Source organism: Mycteria americana, chromosome 18 (assembly GCF_035582795.1).
Source record: "Mycteria americana isolate JAX WOST 10 ecotype Jacksonville Zoo and Gardens chromosome 18, USCA_MyAme_1.0, whole genome shotgun sequence".
Classification (NCBI taxonomy): Eukaryota; Metazoa; Chordata; class Aves; order Ciconiiformes; family Ciconiidae; genus Mycteria; species Mycteria americana.
In genome coordinates, this window is record NC_134382.1 from 4,942,142 (window position 1) to 4,962,869 (window position 20,728).

Sequence of the window (20,728 nt, forward strand, 5' to 3'; positions counted from 1 at the left end):
CGTCTCTGCCTATTTCTTGAATACAGTCAATTGAACTTGAACCTGAAACTCAGACATTTCTGAGTTCCTCTGCGTTCCCATGGAAGAGGATTTCTTAGTAATCATCTTCAGAGCTGCTCAGTTTCTTGATTTATTGTGCCTCCACACCTTACTTCTTCAGACTTTTAGTGAAATCAAGGTTTCAGTGTCGCAGACACATTTCATCACGTTTGATGACTGATATTATGTCTATGCCATTGCATCTTTGAGTCTAATAGAAGCAGCTGCGGCCTGAAGTGTCAGCGCTTTGCCTCTTGCTTGATCCTCCTTAATAGCTTTTCCCCAGCAGGTGAGAGCCTGTACCAACTGTTATGTTTGTTTGGTTTGTGTTTGGTTTTTTATCGGCCTCTTGGTTGAGCCTTAGAGTACTGCAGTCTCTGTCTTCTCATGAATATATCACTTACAGGTGTCATTCCAGGTAGAAATATGATTCCAGCTGATGAAAACTAGACTTGGACTTCATGGTTTCAATACTAGTAGCAATGACGAGACATCAGCAGCCCGCTCTTTTCTGTATGCTCTGCAGTGAGCTTTCGGATCTGTGCCTTCCTCTGGAACTAACATATCTTTCAGTACACAAATCATTAGCGTTAAGATTTAACCTGAAACAAAAAATCTGTAAAGCAAAGCCTTTTCAGCTCATATGATGTCACCTTTGGGAACAGTGTCTTTTTACCAGTCTGCTCAAACTGTGAAGGCAACAGATTCTCACTCTGAAAAATAGCAGTATGGGTAAAATGAGTGTGTAAAATTTTTCCTTAAATTGAAAAAAAAAAAAAGTACAAGGGATGAGCTGACCTTGAGATATATATTAAAATGAAACTAAATGCAGAGAACCCCAGAGCTTTAGAATGCATAATCCATGACCTGCGTAGGAAAGAAGACCTCAGACTTGATTCCTGAGTTTAGAAACTATTTATTAATTGTTTAGTATAAATGGGAAGGAACTTCCATTTTCAAGTCTGGTGATCCACTCTCTGAGAAGCAGCTTATTCCGTATTCTGTTCCCTCTGCCCACTTTCTTCATTTTATCCAACAACTCTTTGAGGACTTTCATTTCCCAGTGTCCCCGTTCCCGCTCCCTCCCTTGCCAGAATTTATGTGCTAAGTATAAAATCAGGTTCCTTTTTGTTTCTTCTTCCTTGTGGCACTTGGTACAGTCACCTAGCTCGATAAGTGATGTTGGCAAAAAGCACATTGCCTGGTGATTGGGACACTCTCTTGGGAAATGGAAGTGGTGAATTCAAACCTGTCAGGACTGAGGTGCGTATAGGGTTCATCTTTCTTATAGCTTGGACGAGATCACTAGGAAATACTGTTACACAAAACATGGTTGCAGCTCCCTTCTTTAGCATTTAATACTGCAAGTAATTAATCAGTTTTGTGCTAAACTGTGCTGTCCCAATGAGTTAGGTATGATCTAAGTATGCTTACCAGATTTGGCCCCTCTGGGGATCTAAGAAGTCTTCTGACACTTGGAAGAGATCCTATGTACTAAGGTTCTTACCACCTATTGTTCATGTTCTCTAAATCTTTTTGGTGCCAGTCCTTATGACAGCCAGTTTACCAACAGCTGGTAGGTCTTGGACTCTTTGGGGCATGTTAACTAGGTCCAGACATCGTCGCAGCACCCTCACCAACCCCAGAGGGTCCACACAAAGACTGGATGTGCTGGAATCTGGTATCAGCTGTAGAAGAAAGAAACTAGTTGATTCCTGAAGTAATAAGCTGTTTTTTCCTTTGGGCATTGCAGGTACACAGAGTAATACTTAATGGTTTATAAGCATAGACTCAGCAATTTACAAGCTTGCTTGAGTCCCAGGATGGAGAACCATTCCCTAAATAATCTTTCAAAGCATGGTCTCTCTGGCTTCTGATTTTTTAATGTTTTTTAACCTCAATACTGGGCTGGCATCCTTCAGCTTGTTCTCTGTTGTGTAGCTGCACATGCTAGGGGAGACAGAGACTGAGCCAGTTGCAACGTGGTCTTCAGGCAGTCCCAAGAACTCTCTGCCTGTCTCCGAATGATGGTGCCGATTAGGTGGCAACTAAGTACTCAGCTGCTTAGATTGGAACACGGCAAGTGTGAATGGATGCCTGTACTGGGGTACTGGGAAAGATCCCGAGAGGAAGCTCCTTTTGAGTCTGCAGAGCGTGAGAGCCATCTGGTGCTCGAAATCTGAACTTGAGAACTGAACTAGCCTAGTCAAGTCCTCACCGATATGCTCTGACTGCCATTAGCTGTAAGCTTGTATACAAAGCACTGACAAGATCTGTTAATGGCTTATTTTGTGCGATAACTTGTGTGTGCACACTTGTATCTGTGATCACCGTATGCATAATTCCTTGTGGAAAGACATTGGTGTGCATAATTCTGTAGGTGAGGTGCACTGCAAGTTCGTGCTTGATTGTGTTTTAAGTAATTGGCTGTAGCTTGTTGAACGTGCAGACCGTGAGATGAACCTGCTGTCAGGAAGTGTCTGAGTAAAGAGGCTAGTAAAAATTATTTGGTATCTTTCTCTAGAAAAAAGAAAAATCTTTAAATGAGTGATATTTTTGCAAACTAAGTCCACACTTTGGAAACTATAAAATGTCTTCAAATGAACAAACATTCTGTCTTAGCAGTGCAAGACATAGCAGATCTGTAATTAATTAAAATAAATGAGAGGACAGGAAGTTCCGTGGAGACAATTAGAACTTGCGATTTTCTAAATTTTAGAAAATATGGGAGTCGCTACTAAAAAAGGAATACATTGTTTCAGGACTTGCTGTTCTCTACTTATCCATCTGCACTACCATGGTTATAACCCTCAATACAGATTAAAATGCATGTGTTCAAGAGAGCTAATAATTCTGCTGACCTATTATGAATGTATTAATATTTGTAGTAAATGAAGACCTACAGATAAAGGACCATGGAAAAATCTCAGGAGAAGATCAGTGTAGAGTTTGGACGTTGGCCCATAAATGAGGCATAAGTCCAGAGACTGAATAATGAAAAGAAAGCAAGTATTGGATTGCTAAACTGACAAGGAGTATAATACACACTGCACTGAATGAGATGTGTGTAAAACAGTATGTGCTCATCTCGTAACTTAAAACATACAAAGTGGAATTCTATGGACATCCTTAGTTCTGGCACTTCCAACCATCTCTGCACCTGCAAAGAATCATCAAAAGAACAAGCCTGGTGTAGAATATGCAAAGAAGAGTGATACATGAATAAAAATGATCTTAAAGATCAGCCTAATGACTCTCACAGGTTTGACTGAAGTTCATGAAGTCGTACCCACACTAGCTTTAAGCCAGCTTGCTCAGGTACAGGTAACAGTACAGCTGTGGCAGAACAGACATGGGTTAGCCGCTCAAATATTAGCCACCTTTTTGCATAGCTTTTACAGCAGATACTGACTCTGCTGGCCTAGCTTCAGCTACCGACATATAAGCTGGTAAGCCAACTTTCAGCTTGAGATCAGAAACCACAATGAATCCCCAATTTAACATGAGGTTGCACTACCAAGGCAAACCCTGTAATCCTCAAACAGTGGAACATTTGGAACTTTATCATGTTATTTACTCCTGGAAGAATTTCTTTGCTTGAAAAGTAAATTGCTAATACTTGCAAGAGGACAAATGAAACAAAATATCTGTTGTGTCAACAGAGCACGAAGAAACATAATTTCATTTTGCTGAGAGGGACTGGAGAACAAGAAGCACAAGTAACAACTTGTTGCACCAGAGATTTGTAACTGCTAACTTGTCACCAATTTAATTAATATGGTGACACCGCGAAGCATTGAACCCAGCATTTTCTTCCTACTCACAGTTTGGCTGGCACAGGATGGAGATACGTACTAACCTCTTTCCATACTTGTGTGTGCATAGGTATTACAAGTGCAACGTGGTTGCATAGCAATGATGACATACTTTACAATTCCTAGGCATTGCGTGGCCACCTACTTTGACATGCAATGGCAATTACCTTGGCACCTGTGTTTAGCAAAGGTGGATCTGTCCTAATAAGCTATGTAACAATTGAGCTGAGATTTTTTTTCCCCTTTGTGTTTTGGATATTCACAGAAATTATTTTGGCAGTTTCCATGCTGTTTACATACTTTCTCCCCAAATTCCAACTAAGGAAGTTGGTTATTTATCTGATTACAAAAAGGCAAAAAACACTACGTCTCTATCTTCCCTGAATACAACCGAATGCTTCTCAGAAAGGAACTTTATAGAATAAAGTTTAGCAGACATTCGTTATGTTTGTGCAGTTGTCCCTCACTGCATCTGTGTTGCCAGTCTTGGATACTTACAGGTAGCCAGCTCATACAGCTCACATTTCTGTACCTCCCTTCTGTGTCAGCCCTTTCCCTTTAAAATCAGATTTGTAAGTACACCCAATTCCCTCCTTCAGATTTTACAACCAAGTCCAAAGCTACTGGTTGCCTATACACATAGTCTGATGATGATTACTACTCATCTCAGAAGTACTGAAAGTATCTTCAATCTCCAGAGGCATTGGGAGGGCATTTTATCTGTGCTGTCATGCTGATTTTGTGTGTATTATGCAGATATGCATATCCGCATTGCTGATTACTCATATATTGCATGCTTTAAAATGTTTTTTGCTATGGTGAGATTTTAATTCTTTGACGTAAGAAGAGAAGAGCAAAACAAGCATACCAATTAATGGGTTTTAAAAAACGCAAAAGATTAAAAATACAGCATGTTCCCAAGTAATAGCAATTGAAAATCAGAATTCAGCAGACTATGCTAATCTTATTATTTCTTGCCTATATTCTAATGTACAAATAGCTAGTAAATAGTTAATTGAAATACACTGTCTGCATACCAGTTCACTGTATTCAAGAAAACATTTTAATAGCCTTTTATAAAGTTTACAGTGTGGTTCACCATTTTACTTGATGATGGAAAAGAGAAAATACCATAACCAAAAAATGCCAGTGCACAGTGGAAGCCTTCTTCCATGTGGTACCAGGTCACTTTTACGTTGTTGTCCTCTAACCGTTTCTTGTACAACAATCCATCATCTCTGAGCACATCATGCTCACAGGTAATTATACAAGTATCAGGTAGGCAGCAAACAACAGCGTCTTCTGCTAACAGTGGGGAAAATCTTGACTCAAGTAGTTCTTTTGTTTCTTCGTGGACTTGAGGTAAAAATGAAGTGGGTAATGGTGATCTATAGCCCAGATTAGATATCTCTGGGATAAGATCTGGATTTATCCATTTCCTACATTTCAAATTCATACTCTCGGGAACATGAGAACCTGCCAAAATAGCTTCCTTCATAGAGCAATCCTTTTTCAAGTACTTCAGAAGAAAACGGACTGTACGTTCCCGGGACAAGATGGCAACGCAAGCATTTTTCTGGTAAGATGGCAGATTAAAGTTCAGTGCTTGGAGAAATGGATAGATCAGTACCTGGGCACGTATCTTTGGGATATCTCTTCTATTTACCAGTTCTTGGCAAACACTAGCAGTAAAAGTGCCCCCTACGCTATCCCCACAAACAATAATCCGATCAGGATCCACCCCGTAGTTTTCTGCAGTCTTCAAAAAGTGTACAGTAGCAGTGAGACAGTCCAAAGTCTGGGCTGGGTACTTATACTCAGGAGATAAATGATACCTGAAATGTACAAAAGACAGCAATTACTACAAACACATATATTTGTAAATTGCTTGAATGTGTCATCTTAAATGCATCCATGGATTATATCTTTGCAAAAACTCACCAAAACCAGTATTACTTATTTAGTTTAAAGTTTTGCATGTTGGAGCAAACCAGAAGCTTCCCCTCCCATTTCTGTCAAAATGCAGAGACCATTAATCATTGAGGTTTATTCTAGCACAATTGAAGAGCATGAGGGCTTGAGTAGAGCAGTCCGATCACCCACATTATACAAGGCCACATGTTTACTCAATTCCTGATCTGAGTGCACCTTCCTGGGAGTCAAAGTTCATGCCGGCAGGGAAGTCTGCAATTCTCTCATTTGGACCGACCTTGCATGTATGTATAGCTATGAGTCAACCCTGCTTACCCGGAAGATCCAGCCAAGTTCTGGCTCCTGAGCTTTTTACACTGGGGACACTGATCATTGTATTATTATATATTAGTACAGTACTGTATATTATTATTAGATTTTAATATAAAAAGAATAATATAATAATATATTATAAACCACCATACATTAAATGTACTGTGGTGACAAAATAGCTTCCTGTAGACAATTCTTTCATTTATTTCATTAATCAGAACAAGTGAATTACAGAAGAGTGATGTTAAAGTAACAATCTCTTTGTTTATTTCTTAACTAACAACTTTCATATGATGAAAAGCAAGGCAGGCATAACAGTCAGATACCCAGTCAAGTTAAAGTGTTGTAATTTGATTCCAGTGACATATAAGACTACTTTGAGACTACATTTTTGACAGCCAGGGTTCTTTATTCTCTGTATTCGTGGTCTTAAGGCTTTCTGAGGAAGATTAAGTTTAATAAGGAAAAGATAAATACTACAAAGGTAACAGTACAGGCATTCTCTTTTAACCCTTCACTGTTTCCTGAGGCACACTGTTGCTGCTGTGCTGTTTTTCCACTGTTCTGTGAAATTAATTCAATGGATTCATGAAGTAAACATCCTAATAACCAGGGAATAAAAGGATATCAGTATCTTATTTCAGACTCACTTTAAATGCATCTTGATTTACCCAGACAAGATATGGAATATGCAATTCATTCTCAAAACCAATTCCTCCCAACTTAATGAAATTCTTTAGTAATTAATTTTTTCATGGAAAAATTTGTAGGAAGCTAAAGCTTCTTCATACCATCAACTGTTTTCCATAAGCAAAACATCTTTAGAAGGAAGCCATGGTCCATGCAGGTTTTAAAAAAAATATTACATTTTAGACTTATTATTTACTCTTTAAAATCATCCCAAAAGCTCCCTAAATATTAAAACCTGAAATTGGGAAAACAGCTTATAATTCCTTATTATCAAACCAAGGCAATGATTTTTGTGGTGATAATGATGTAAAACGAACAAATCTCTTTGTTCTACTAAAAATAGCTGGCATACATATTACTTTTGTAACTTTATAAACCTGTATCAGGTATTTCTCATTGTCATTTCATGGCACGTGCTTGCTCACACATATCAACAACAGAGGGGTAGACAACACTAGAGCTCAGTTTATTTTCTTATATTCAAAGAAATGTACATACAGAATGGGCATTGTTCAGGAGGGTGGGGGAAGTAGGGGGGAAAGCAGCGGAACTATCTAATTCTGGGATTAACATTGGGTGGAGCTCACTTACCCAACAGACACAACCACTGAATCAGATTTTCTGGCTATGTACCAGCATATTCTTTCATGACTTCCTGAAGAACAAATGTTGTTTGTTAATGTAATTAATATCTTAGAATACTTGAAGCAATATCGCCCTTTTTTTTTTATGTCATATTGCCATGATTGAGTGTGGACCATTTGCCTATTTAGTGTACTACCCAAATTTTCTCTAGGATAAAAATAATCTAGACTTTTGATCATCAGGACATGCTGTAAAGTTCCTACATTTAGGGAGATTGTTGATCTGTAAGGAAAAGAAAGAATTATTATGATTATTACTATTAGACAAAGGGCAATGGTTTTAAACTGAGAGAAGGTAGAATTAGATTGGCTATAAGGAAGACATTTTTTATGATGAGGGTGGTGAGACAATAGAACAGGTTGCCCAGAACAGGATGCCCCATCATTGGAAGTGTTCCAAGTCAGGCTGGATGGGGCTTTGAGCGACCTGATCTACTGAAAGATGTGCCTGCCCATGGCAGGGGGGTTGGACTAGGTGATCTTTAAGATCCCTTCCAACCCAAACCATTCTATGATTATTATGCACAATTGCTTAGAGTGGTTGTAAGGGATAAAAGAGCTTGAGAGCTTTGTGAAAGCTTATTACATTGTTTTAAGTAACTGTCAGTCTGAGACGGACTTAGGTACGTCATACCATTTTGCTGTGGAAATGGTAATTGCAGTACTATAGCTAAGTCTAAATGAATTTTGTATTTGAAGCAGAATATTTGACTATTTTCTGAAGAATGAGGGGTGCAGATGGTATGTCCCCTGTGAAATCAGTATATTTCTGTGTGGCTAATTCAGGCAAAAATCTAAGGCATCCAAATTGTGTTACAGTAAATTGTCTAATTATATAATTATTCCACGGTAAGGTTGTGGGCAGAAATATGCTTCTTTTAATGTACTTAAAGATACATTGAGTTTTCCTTCAAGCTTAGTTCTGAATTTGCTGCATTTAGAAGATTTGGTTTACAGGTATTTGCTCAATGAAGTGTTTTTTCAATTACAGAATTCTAACACCATTTAATATGTGTGCATGTCTACTGCCTGTAGAAACAGTATCTTTTAGAAGTTTTTAAATTACATGTTTGCAATTAGCTGCTTTCTCTAATAAACTGGAAAAAAAGACAACATAACTAAAGTACATGCATCGTGGACACAAGTTTTAAAATGGCTGCTATAGGCCACTTGAATTGCCATGAACACTGTTTATAGAAGTCCCAATAAACATGCTACAGTTAGAGATCAAAGGGAGGAATGTCAGGTGTTAATAACTTCTGCCAGGTTTGCAGACAAAAAAAGAATTTATTTCTTTAGCAGCACCACTTACTGTAAAGAATATATATGCCATAAAGACTGCTATGTCCTATAAAAAATAATTTAGATACTAAATAAGGGCAGATTAGAGAGTTTAAGAAGTAAAAATGAACATTAAGTGCTTTCTGTCTCTCAATCTCTCAAACTTCTCTCAAAATCTCTCTTCAGTCAATTCTTAGGTTCAGGAGAGTTTTTAAAAATATATACTTAACAATCCTAAATAATCATATTTTCTCTTTGAGTTCCTTACTGATGCTCCCGAACATCCCACATCCTCCATGGAAGAAGATGACTCCTCTCCGTTTGCTTGCAGATGGTACTCTTGGGAGGTAAATCCTCACTGGCACCTCATCAAAATGCAGATCCTTTATGAAGAGCTTTGAATCCCTGAATGCCGGCAGTCCACCAAAAATCAACCTCATAAGTATGTGCTCCTCCAAGATACCCAAACTTTCTAAGTTCTTTGCCTAGATAAATATAATGGGAAAAATGAGAAATTAGTATAGGGAATTCAAGTCTTCTCACTCTATAAAGGCCGCAAGCTACCTTTTTCTATACTATATTTAGGATAATTGTATTTGTCATTTCCTACTTTATAGTATTACCACAAATAACTCTAGTGGCTTTGTGATTTCAATTATGAAAGTGAAAATGTACATGTTCATGATTTGACGTACCATTACTTCTGGCAGAATGTTGTAATACTTGTTCCATGAAATGTATTCTATAAATACCTTCTAATTTCTGCAATCTGGATTTACCACAAGTAACAGCAGGCATTTGCTTAGGAAGTTAGGAGTCACGAGGCCTGAAGCTCCTTTTCTAATCAGTGAAGAGAAAGAGGCATTTCTTGAGGACAGTTCCAGTTTCAGGTGTGTTAAATCATGCTCTGGAGATCTCTGTTCATCTCCATTGATTATAAAAGGAGGCTGTGTACTTCAGATGCCTCAGTTAAAGTATTTAAGGTTAGGTGAGATGAAAATGTCCCTATGTCCTGGTTTTGGCTGGGATAGAGTTAATTTTCTTCCTAGTAGCTGGTATAGTGCTGTGTTTTGGATTTTAGTTTGAGAATAATAGTGATAACACACTGATATTTTGGCTGTTGCTAAGTGGCGTTTACACTGGTCAAGGTCTTTTCAGCTTCCCCTGCTCTGCCAGGTGCACAAGAAGCTGGGAGGGGGCACAGCCAGGACAGTTGATCCAAACTGACCAAAGGGCTATTCCATACCATATGGCATCATGCTCAGTATAGAAACTGGGGGCAGTTGGCCGGGGGCTAGCGGTCGCTGCTCGGAGACTGGCTGGGTGTCAGTCAGCAGGTGGTGAGCAGTTGTATCACTGGGTTTTTTTCCCTGGGTTTTCGTTCCTCTCTCATTCCCTTGTTGTTTTCCTTCTCATTACAATTATTATTACTATTATTATTTTGTTTCAATTATTAAACTGTTCTTATCTCAACCCACAAGTTTTCTTCCGATTCTCTCCCCCATTCCACTGCGGGCGGCAGGGTGGGGAGGGTGAGCGAGCGGCTGTGTGGTACTTAATTGCCGGCTGGGGCTAAACCACAACACCCTAGCATGACAGCATTTAGTATACTGGGAGAAAAAGACTCATGCCAGTTTGTGTGCAAGATTCAGTAACTTACTGATCCTAGGTCATCTCCATGCCACAGGGTCAGTGAGAACAAGCTTTAAGAAAATCATTAGTGCCTATCATCTATAATGAAGAGCTGATGGCCTAAATGAAGAACTGATGAAAATGGTTCTGAATCTTATCTCTTTCTCCATCAGTGAAACTGTTGCCTTTATCAAGGTCTCACAGGTATTCATGAAATGGCTCTGCAGTCAGTTTCTTAAATCTAATCAGGGAAAACAAATATTCTGAAGACAGGGGAGGTTTGTTAAATGTGTCAAAACATTTTCTTATCCAAGGCCAGTCAACTGCTGATAATTAAGATAGCCTGAAGATCACACTGGAATCCTCCTTTATTTTGAACATGTGTTGTAATAGATGCATTTCCTGCTAGGGATGACATGTCCCTTCCCATTAAATGGTGACTTAATTGCCCTTATGGACTATTATAATTCATTCTTCTGGAATGATGATAATCATCACAAGCAGTTTGCAAATTGTATTGTTCTCTTCTGAGCAACAGAAGTCTCCATGTACACTACTGTATCAATCCCTTGTAAACTAATGGCCAGCTATGCTTTTGTAAATTGTTCTTTCCAACCTTGTGTATCTGGCCTTTAATTTAGATCTGCTCGCTCTGTCTCAGAGACAATTCAAATATTGGCCTTAAACAGTAATTTTGCTGTGAAAGAATGCTGGAGTAAGACAAAGAGGCAGAACTTTCTTAGGTGCGTGATCCCAGCTATCACGTACATATAAAGCGAAATCTCACATAGTTCAAGTGTGTTGCAACACCCAGTTCCTCACCAAGGCCTTTCTCAAACAACAGATTCTTTCTTCCTAATAATCTAGACCAGGCTGCAATAAACAAGTTGGGTGAGGAATAATAAAAGAAACCACCATGAGCCATGGAAGAGAGAGAAAATAATTTAGAGACAAAGATGAGAACCCAGAGATGATCTGGAGGTTTTTCATAACACTCTGTGCCACAACTGCCAGCAGTGCTTGCAGTGTTTTAAGTCCCAGTTCCTAGAGACAAATGGATAGATATAGTTCTTGCCTTACATTTGAAAACGCACATTTTTAGGTATCATGGCAAAGAGGAAAATGAATATAAGAGCCAAGGCAATTGTGGCAGAAACCACAGGGTCAATATAACCTTCCCCAAACAGCAATTTTCAAAACCTCTCATGACTCTTAAGTCAGTCTTTTTGTCAGAGTTACGATTTTGGAATGGTTGAAGTTGGCAGAATTGCCATACAGTGTTTATTTAGTCTCATCTGTACTTTCTAACATCCCTGAGTTTTTACAGAGCTTTCAGATGACAGATAGTAATATCTATGATAAACTTGGTATCAGAGCATTCTATCTAAACATCCTCTTTCCTTATCTTAGGAGCTCCTGACATCACAGAGGCACCTTCAAATTCAGGGAAAACACTATCATGAAGGAGGATGGGGAATTTGGTATGTATTCTGTTGAAAAACTTCTTGATCAATAATTACAAAATACTTCAGAACCAATAACAATACACTCAAAAAATAAAAGGTATGACTATTCCTAGACAGATGTGATCAGTGTTAGTAGGTGAAACATATTATATAAGCCAGGTTCTAAAATGTGTATATGCGTAAGAAAAAGAGGACCCAGATCAGCATGTCAGCATACCTTTTCCTGTAAAATGGGGTCTTTGAAAAACTATTTGCTGGAACACCTAAATTCTGGCACAAACTGGCTTTTTATGTGGAAGATCATATGGGGACCAGATTTTTACTTTAAAAATAATTACGAAATCACATACCAAGTAGCAAAAAACACTCACTTTGAGCTTCACGGGCTTTAAGACTACATTAGACAGTCTTTCTGTCAGTCACTTTGACGTGTTATGCTTTGCCAGCCGAAATAATTATCATCAAAGCTTTATATCACAGTGCAATATGCACGGTTAGTCTGAATGCAGATCTGTATGAATAGATTAAAACAAAAACTAGGATGTGAGCTAGGAGGCTTTCTCTCATCTCTTCCATTTGGGATTGTCATTGATTTCTGTGTGACAGAGTATGTGGATAGATGCAGCAGAAGCATTGTATGTATGACAGCTAAGCTGTAGAAGGTACACATTTAACGGTTGATGCAGCTTTTCTAAGACATATCACAAGTAAGGTGGAAGAAAAGAGGAAAAGACTGTCCTGTATTGCAGAAAAAAGAGGTCTTTACTGCAACATACAGTACAAACAAACATGTCACTGGCACAAGAAGACCAGCATTCATCAGTATGAGCAGGATATGTTCATTGCACATGTGCAATGCACAAAGCATCATGCGCTTTATAAGAAACCTGTGAAGTCATTCGCACTATGAGAGCTACTTCTGTGAGTATAAACATAAACCTAGAAATTCACCAAAAGTACCAGCAGATGCCTAAAGATTTTCAAAAGAAAATTAGGTATTGAATGGATTCAATGTGTAGCAAATGCTGAAGTGCATCTTTAAAACTATCCAGAAAAAGGAAGCTGAAATTTCTGGAACGTATTATCGATGAAGATAGAATATGTACTATTGCATAACAGCCACTTAGAAGCTGTAAAAGCAGGTAAAAAGAATCATCTGAAAGAATCTTTTCATCCAACCAAGTATAGAAACATAGAGAACTTAGTAACATACAGTCATATTATTATATTATGGTCATATTATTATATCAAGTTTATATATAACTTAACATGAAAAGCAGTGTGAAATACCTAAGGACAGCAGACTCTTCTTTCATGTCAGACAATGCAGAAAGGTACATGGGGCCATGGGAGAACCAGGGACAATTACTGGCTTTGGTGAATGCTGCTATGTAAGTTCAAGCAACCCACATAAGTCTTTAATAGATTATAGTACCCCAAATCACCTTTCTGGATGTGGGCCTTAGTTACTGCATTCATTGTGTATAACTAGGGGATTAGAGAATACCTTTACTTGAGATGAGCTCTGTACAAACATTAATGAAACCACTCTGTGATTTGCTTGCAGGCTTTCTTTTGACATGCTGTGTGCCAGACATGACAGGGCTTTGGTTGCTTTTATATACTCCTGTTGCCTTCTTTGAAAGCTTTTTGGGCAAAAACTGTTTCTTTCTCTGATGGCAAAGCACACAGCACAGTGACTCTGCCTTAGAAGTACTTAAGTAATAAGTGATAACAGGTCTAGCTGAACCTGCTTTGGCCAGGAGGTTAGATTAGATGACCTCTAGAGGTGCCTTCCAACCCACATGATTCTATGATATTTAACTAAGACACAGTGATTCAGTCACTGCAGAAATAAGAACAGAAGCACGGATAGTTCAAAATTTGGGACATTACCTTAAATATATCAAAGTCCATTGAGATACAGAAGGTTTAGTTATTATCATTCATGTAAATTATATCCACAGCCCTCCTGTGATCCACAGGACCAATCATTTCATTATAGAAAGCAATCAAAGTACAATTGTGGCATAAGAATGTGTATCTCAGTATTTAAAAGAACTCACCTCATACTGGCTGCTTTTATATACAGTAATCAAACTTTGGCCTTTACCTTTAAATTTGTGTTACTGTGTGGTTCCCATTACACATAGTTGCAATATTTAGATGCATATCTTCATAGTTCTACTCAAGTTTTTCCTTTCCTGAAAATCGCAGTATCACAGAGCATGATAAACTCACCAGAATTTCCATCAGAGTATACGCGCAATGATACAAGCGGAGCTTTGATGGCTGGTCAACATCAGGAGGAATGTCTGCCTTGAAGGAATTATGATAAATTGCAATTAAAACCAGTAATACAAAAGCAACTAGAATTCCTGCTATTAAAGCCAGAGCATAAAAGGATTCCATTTTTCTTTGGTGGGAATAATTTATGAGAGAACTTATGAGAGAATTTATGTTGGATATGATTCTGTCAATATTTATATCCTCCAGACTGACTCCACAGAGAAGTAATTTGCATACCAAAATTCCTCCACCCTCCTCCTACAGATAAGGCTGACAGATGCTAGGAGCATACAAACATCCGGCTATTACAACTTTATTTAACATGGTCAAAGGTAATACGTAGAAGACTCACATCCAGGAAACATCATTAGTTTGTATATTCCAAAATTGCAGATTAACTTAATTTTTTATCTGGTTTAATTGTATTCTGCTTTATGGGCCTGAAAAGCTATGTGTGATTTTTTGCAAGTGTACTAGTTAGTGTAATGAAAGATACTACCTCTACTTAAGAACCCATGGAAGTCTGGCAATGCTGAACTCCAGTGTCCATGTTCAGGAACTGTAATGGTTCTCCTCTTGGAATAGGTCTGAAGTATGATTCTACGGCTTTTTGCTTAGTGCTGGTCTTTTTTTTCCTTGCTATATTGCTGAGGCAGACAGCTGGCCAGAACAGTTAGAACAGGCATTCTGAAGTACATCTAAAGGAATTTTGCTTTTAGAGATTCATGCAGAGCTATCAGTTATTTGGAAGCTCCTTACCTGAGTGTGCAGCCAGGGTCTCTGGGCTCACCAATGGTCCAGCGATATCAGAGGGAAACTTCCCCTTGACTTGGAGAACTTTGGCCCTAACCCTCTATTCTGATTCATTCTAAAGAAAGGATTTTGATGTCTTTACAACATCATCGTCTGCTATTTTTTGCCAAGACAATTCTACGTTATCCTTTTTGTAATTTAGGCTGTGATTAGACTATGTAGCTAGCCAAATGCTTGTAGCAGTAGAGGTGATCATAGTGAAGGAAGGAGTGACGAGGTGCAATTCCATGTATTTCTGTCCACCCTGTGACTGGACAAAACTCATTTGGGTAAAAGTAAAAAGCGAATGAGCATCAGCTGAGCTTGACATAATCAGTACAACCTATGCTTATCCCCTGAACACTCTGAAATATTTCTTTATCCCCACTAATCTCCCAGATATTCCATTTTAAAACCCTTATAAAAGCTTGTAATAATGGTTGTAGAAGAGAAAGACTCCTTTTTATGAGCCTTAAGATTCTGCATTTGGCTAACATACCTGTAGTGTATTACCTCAAAAAGTGGGATCTTGACTAAAAAAAGGTGAGTCCCTTCTAGCTTTTTATACTCTTAAAAGAAGCAGATGAAATATATCTGCTTATAAATCCCATTTATGCAAAATATGCATTACAGGAAAGAGCAAGAAACTTTAATGTGAATTAGTCAATATGGTAAACAAATATTTAGCTGCGTGGAATGAGAGTAAACAACATGAGTTATAAGATATAAAGTACCGGATGATAAGAGTGACCAGACTGGATTCTTAAGAAAATAGGTCTAATTGTTAACTTCAGTGGAAGTCAGCGAGTACAACTGATTGAATTATGTGGTTTAAAATTTAAATAAAAATATAAATAAATTAATTAAAAGGTGTTAAAGGTAAGAAAACCATGAAATCCATGTAAGTTATAACATGGAACTCTCCGCTTTACTCAGCAGGCCTGGAACTTGTGATCATAGTAGGCATCTTTCCAATACTGACTCAAGTTATTTGACTAAGCTGGGGAGTAATTGATCTCTTCCATCACTGTGAGGTGCAGGATGCTTAACTGAGCCCCTCCCAACTTCTTACTCCATCTGGACCTGTGGAGGTACACTAACTTGAATGTTTTTAGAAAAAAAAACCCAACATAAATTAAAGCAAAAATGAAGGCTACTTTTATATTCTGAGAGGGAATATCTAGGGTGGCATTTAATGAGTTCAACTAATCCATCCTAAAATTAATAGGTTTTAAGTTCTGAATGTCTCCATATAAACATACTTTTAAATATGACAAGTGAAAGTTCAAAGACATTTCTTCTTTGTTAATTTTTAATTCTCTTTGTGGTGGATTTAAACACCCCACTGATATTATCATCTGAGGAGATCATGGAATATCCAGATTTCCCCTCATAAAAGCCGGATGTCAAAATACCAATTACCTTCTGCCAAATCACTTAGGAGCTCCCAATATACATTATTTTTCCCATGATATCAAGACTTTCAGACCAGCAACCAAGCATCTAATGAGAGATTGGAGGGGAGGTAGGAGTCCTATGAAGAGGGGTTCTTGGACTTTGGGGTTGGTTGGTTGGTTGGTTTAGGGGAAATTTTTTTTTATCAAATAGTGTTGGACAGAGTTTAATTGGAGGACAGGGATGAGTGTTCTGAAAAACCATCTCTGTTAATTATTTTACAGGTCAGCTTCCAGGAAACATCTGGATTTATGCATGCTACTGTTATAACGGATCTTTGTTCCTCCAAAGAATCAGCTGATCCTCACTACCCTGTGATATTGTGCATATCAGGAAAGATAAAATAACTTTTTAAAAGGCAGCAGTCCCTATAAATGAGTTAAAGGATCAGCTGGCCTTTGGAAGCTCTGTGTTGTTTACCCCATGTATCATTTGCTCCAATGTCCTCCTCCAGAACTGCTCTTCCCTTAAAAAGATTAGTATACCAATTTGTAGGGGTAATGGCAGTGATTCAGCAAGAACGAGCAAATTGACTTTCTGCTAACAGTGGATAAAGTTCTAGAAATATCCAGATAAATTATTAAAAATCCAAACCTTATCCTTGCTCAGACTGTCATGAAAAATGCTGTGGGTTCTCTTTAAATGGAAAACCCAGCATCCTTCTGTGCCTTCTCTAAGCTCAGCTGAATCTCTCCAGAGATCTTATTTTCCCATCATCAATTTATAATGTGATCATATTCCCCCACATCAATTCATACACCTAAAGCTGATCCGTCCTAGCCTTCCAACCAAAAAAGTTTGCCTTTGACAACAGCATTCTCTTCCTAACATTCCTCCTCTTTTTGGCTTCCTTTCTAGAATTGTCACGTTTGAAGAAGCTTATGACAGTTAGAGGACTTGAATTATTTCATCTCTGTATGTACTAGTGAACCACTAGCTCTGAAAAGAAATTATAGCTGCATGTAATCAATTCTTTTAAAAAGACATTGTTAGAAAGGATTCAGGGAACATTTTATCTAGAGATTTTTTCCTAAGCTAGTTTACAAGCTTCCAGTGCAAACTTATTACAGGCATTAGCCTACTGTTCTGTTTTTGTCAAAATCTCTATCACGTTGGTTTAGTGGGATTTCAGTTCAGACTCTTAAAATAATAAGCTTCTTGAATTGTGAGGGCCTTAAGGACTTAATTCTTCTGCCTCCCTAGTTCCTTGTGTGTCTTAAGTTTTGTGAGGACTAAGGAATTAGTCAGAAGGAATGGTAAATATTGACTGGCGTAAAAGTGAGGTAAATGTACTAAAGAGGGCATAAGATGGTCAATCAGTTTAACAAAATGTAGTCACCCCATTCCTCTTTTCATGTGGTATTTTTTCACTGTTCTCTCTTCCAATACGAAGAAGCAGGCTAACAGATTGAGACAGATTTGGCTTCTAATTAAAGATAGGTGAGAAAAAAGAAGGGCAGTTAGTACAAATGACAAAATCTAACATGTACTAAAATCACTGAGCAATTGAAAGAAATACCACATTCTTGATGTTGCATCCCTTTGTCTGAATTCCAGGTAGCACCTACATGCGTTTTGACAACACTGTACTTCTGCTTATAAAGACAATTATTTTTACACATATTGAACCTAGAGAGGGATGTCATCTAGAATTTAGAATTACTCAGTAAGACACTTGTTATATCTTTATTCATGATACTGATTATTGTGAGACCCTGGGAAAGCAGTAGGACATCCAAATGTAGCTTTTCGCACAAGGCTGGACACAGACTGTTTTCTGTCAAGGATGGAAGTTAAACAGAAACCTGGTCCCTTTGAGCTTAGTCCATGGCAAAACTCCACTTACAAGGCAACAGTATCAGACTCTTAATATTTAATAGCAGATAGAGGGACAGTGTGAAATCATAGAACCACTGGGACACATTTCAAATGGAAAATGTGAACTCAAGGGAAGAATGAAATCAAGAAGCACAAAAATTTAGCTCTTGATTTATCCAAATCTGACAGCAGTACTTCATATAACAAAAACCAGATCAGCTTGGCAAAAGATTTCCTTTTTTAAAGGAGGTTTAGTTTTAATCTGTGATCGTGATAGATTGTCCGTGGTCAAGAACCCTGCACTGATGTAAAAAACTGGTATTACTCGACACCCTAGTAACACAGACTTTCCATTGTGTAACAGCGCTGTTCTGTGTTCCCAGTTATTTCACATCTGCTTACCAATGTACTGTATATATTTGGGTGGGTTTTTTAAAGTTGAAAACACAGAATGGTTAGCCCCAATGGCTTTCAGACATGCCTTGAGCATGCTTTTAATTTCCAGCTCGTTTTCCTTTCAAAAGTTCTTGCAGTTTAGCAACTTCAGTTGCATGAACTTTTGCTAGGAACTTGGCTGCAAAGGCTCTATGAACAAATTTAGAGTTTTGCTGATATATATAGGTGCAACATCAAGATCTAAGCATTCAGACACTCTACCTGAGCCTCTTCATAGATCCATGTTCTGCAAAAATGGACCTTTGTTATGCAAGTGATGCGTATAGAGAGTGTATCAACTGGTTTTGGAGGTAAAAGTTGCTTTTTCACTGCTGTTTATTTCTTCAAGACAGGGCAAGTAAGAAAAAGTAGGTTTCTGTGACTTATTGAGGGTATGAGTAAATCTATGCTAACTACAATGCAAAAGCTGGGTTTCAGTTACTATAGGCCTTCCTAACCTACCTTTACATTAGCTAGCCTAAATATGAATAACAGGTTTAGTTTTAAGCTGGACTGTTACAGTTAGGCACTATTGTGGTTAAATATTCAGAAAGCATAAATGCATTTTTTGAGCTGTGGTCCCAGGAATGGGTCATTCAGGGGTGATCTAAATTTAAACCTATTAATTCAGAATAGAGTCATAAAACTGTATTAAAGCCGTCTTCCTTTACACTTCTGTTAAGAAGTACAAACCCAGAAATTTAAACAGACAAGCAGAAGCCAAAACAGAATGAGTTACCACTGAGATGTATTCCATGACTACCTTCTTGCTCTTGTTGCAAACTGGAATAAAACATAGTTTAAAGTGCCATGAAAATGGCTTAAACCAAGTTTTGGAGTTTTTTTGCAATTTATACTTTGTTGTGAGTGTCTGTATAGGAAACAAATAGTTCAGTACTGTGCAACTATCCAAAATGCAAAATTAATTCTGCAACTAAGTGATAGCATTAGCAACTGATGCAATTTTACAAAATTAACAGGCCTGCTTATTGAGTGTTCCTGTGCACTGGTTAAAGACTTCTGAGTAGAAACATGGAAGGGATTCACTCTGGAACAACTTAACTTACCATTAGGAACAACTGCTGTGATGCGACAGATCCTTGTTACTGTCAGCAAAGGTATGTACGAAGTGTCTGTTTGCACCTATAGACATTTACTGAAAGCAGTTTGGATAACCAAATTTACGTGAAAGTGCATTTTAGGAGGGTTCACCAACAGAGATGAACTTTTTGAACGAAAGCACATGTTGGTTTTTGTAAAGGTGACAGTTTGGAAAAAGACCTCTTGCCAAAAAAGAGCGCAATGGTTACTTTACAACAATCAGATGAAATCCCAGAATACTACTTTTTTGCCACTTTTCAGAGTGGAACTGCAATTAAAAGGGACAAACCTGAGCTGTTCTCAGTGTTCTATATAGTACGTCTAGAATTTACAGCTATTTGACTTTTTGGTTGAATTAGGTGAATTTTAAAATAACTTGCATATATTTTTCACCATATTTATTACAGGCAAGATGCAGTAACTTCAGTTTTACTATAAGTCTGCTTTTGCTTCTTCCTTTTGTACGTTTGTACAATGTAGTAACTAGAGGTTTTCACTGCTTCAAGATAAATCTGAAGTAAAGTAGTAAAGAAGTAAAATAGTTCATACTTGCATGAAATTTGAAGAGCAAGTTAGGAAAATTTTAAATATCTAGAACTGTCTTTTTACTCCCACTCCAAATTTGGTAGCAACTTTGCACATAAATCAATAAACCAAAATTATAACAAAATGAAAAAAACCCACTTCTAATACATTTTAGAATATTATTCAAGCTGGAAACAGATACATGAAATCAATATTCACAAGATTATTCCATTCCCACTGGCTTCAAAGGACCTGCAAATGTTTTAAAACAATAATTCATTTTGTTTTTAATCTGAACAGGTTAGCTGTGTAATATTGCTGACTTTGCTACTTTAAATGTGTCTGTGGTGATTTATGCAGAAAGAGGCTGAACTCAGGAATCAAAAAATCAAATTTACTTTGATGAACTTCATATCCTTTCATTTTTAACACTGCTCCTTATTCCCATACCAGAAAGTTGTTATATTTGTTACCAGTCCAGACACTGAGTCATTCTTGTTTA

General features: G+C 37.8%; 2 protein-coding genes across 3 annotated transcripts in view; one reads left to right on the top strand and one right to left on the bottom strand.

Moving 5' to 3' along the window:
* Positions 1-4,917: 4,917 nt before the first annotated feature.
* LOC142418473 (arylacetamide deacetylase-like 4) lies at positions 4,918-14,223 on the bottom strand. The gene is made up of 4 exons (XM_075520338.1): positions 14,053-14,223; positions 8,982-9,198; positions 7,380-7,443; positions 4,918-5,689 (listed from the first exon to the last, which is right to left on the bottom strand). Exons 1-4 carry the CDS (start codon positions 14,221-14,223, stop codon positions 4,918-4,920), a joined length of 1,224 nt encoding a protein of 407 aa, XP_075376453.1.
* DHRS3 (dehydrogenase/reductase 3) overlaps positions 9,018-20,728 on the top strand; it is a 45,959-nt gene continuing 34,248 nt past the window's right edge. Inside the window, exons 1-3 of one of the 2 annotated variants that reach the window (XM_075520298.1) lie at positions 9,018-9,155; positions 11,756-11,826; positions 19,581-19,718. The gene's annotated coding sequence lies outside the window, so the exon portion shown is untranslated. The remainder of the gene's footprint in view (positions 9,156-11,755; positions 11,827-19,580; positions 19,719-20,728) is intronic. The other variant, XM_075520299.1, reaches the window with a different exon arrangement.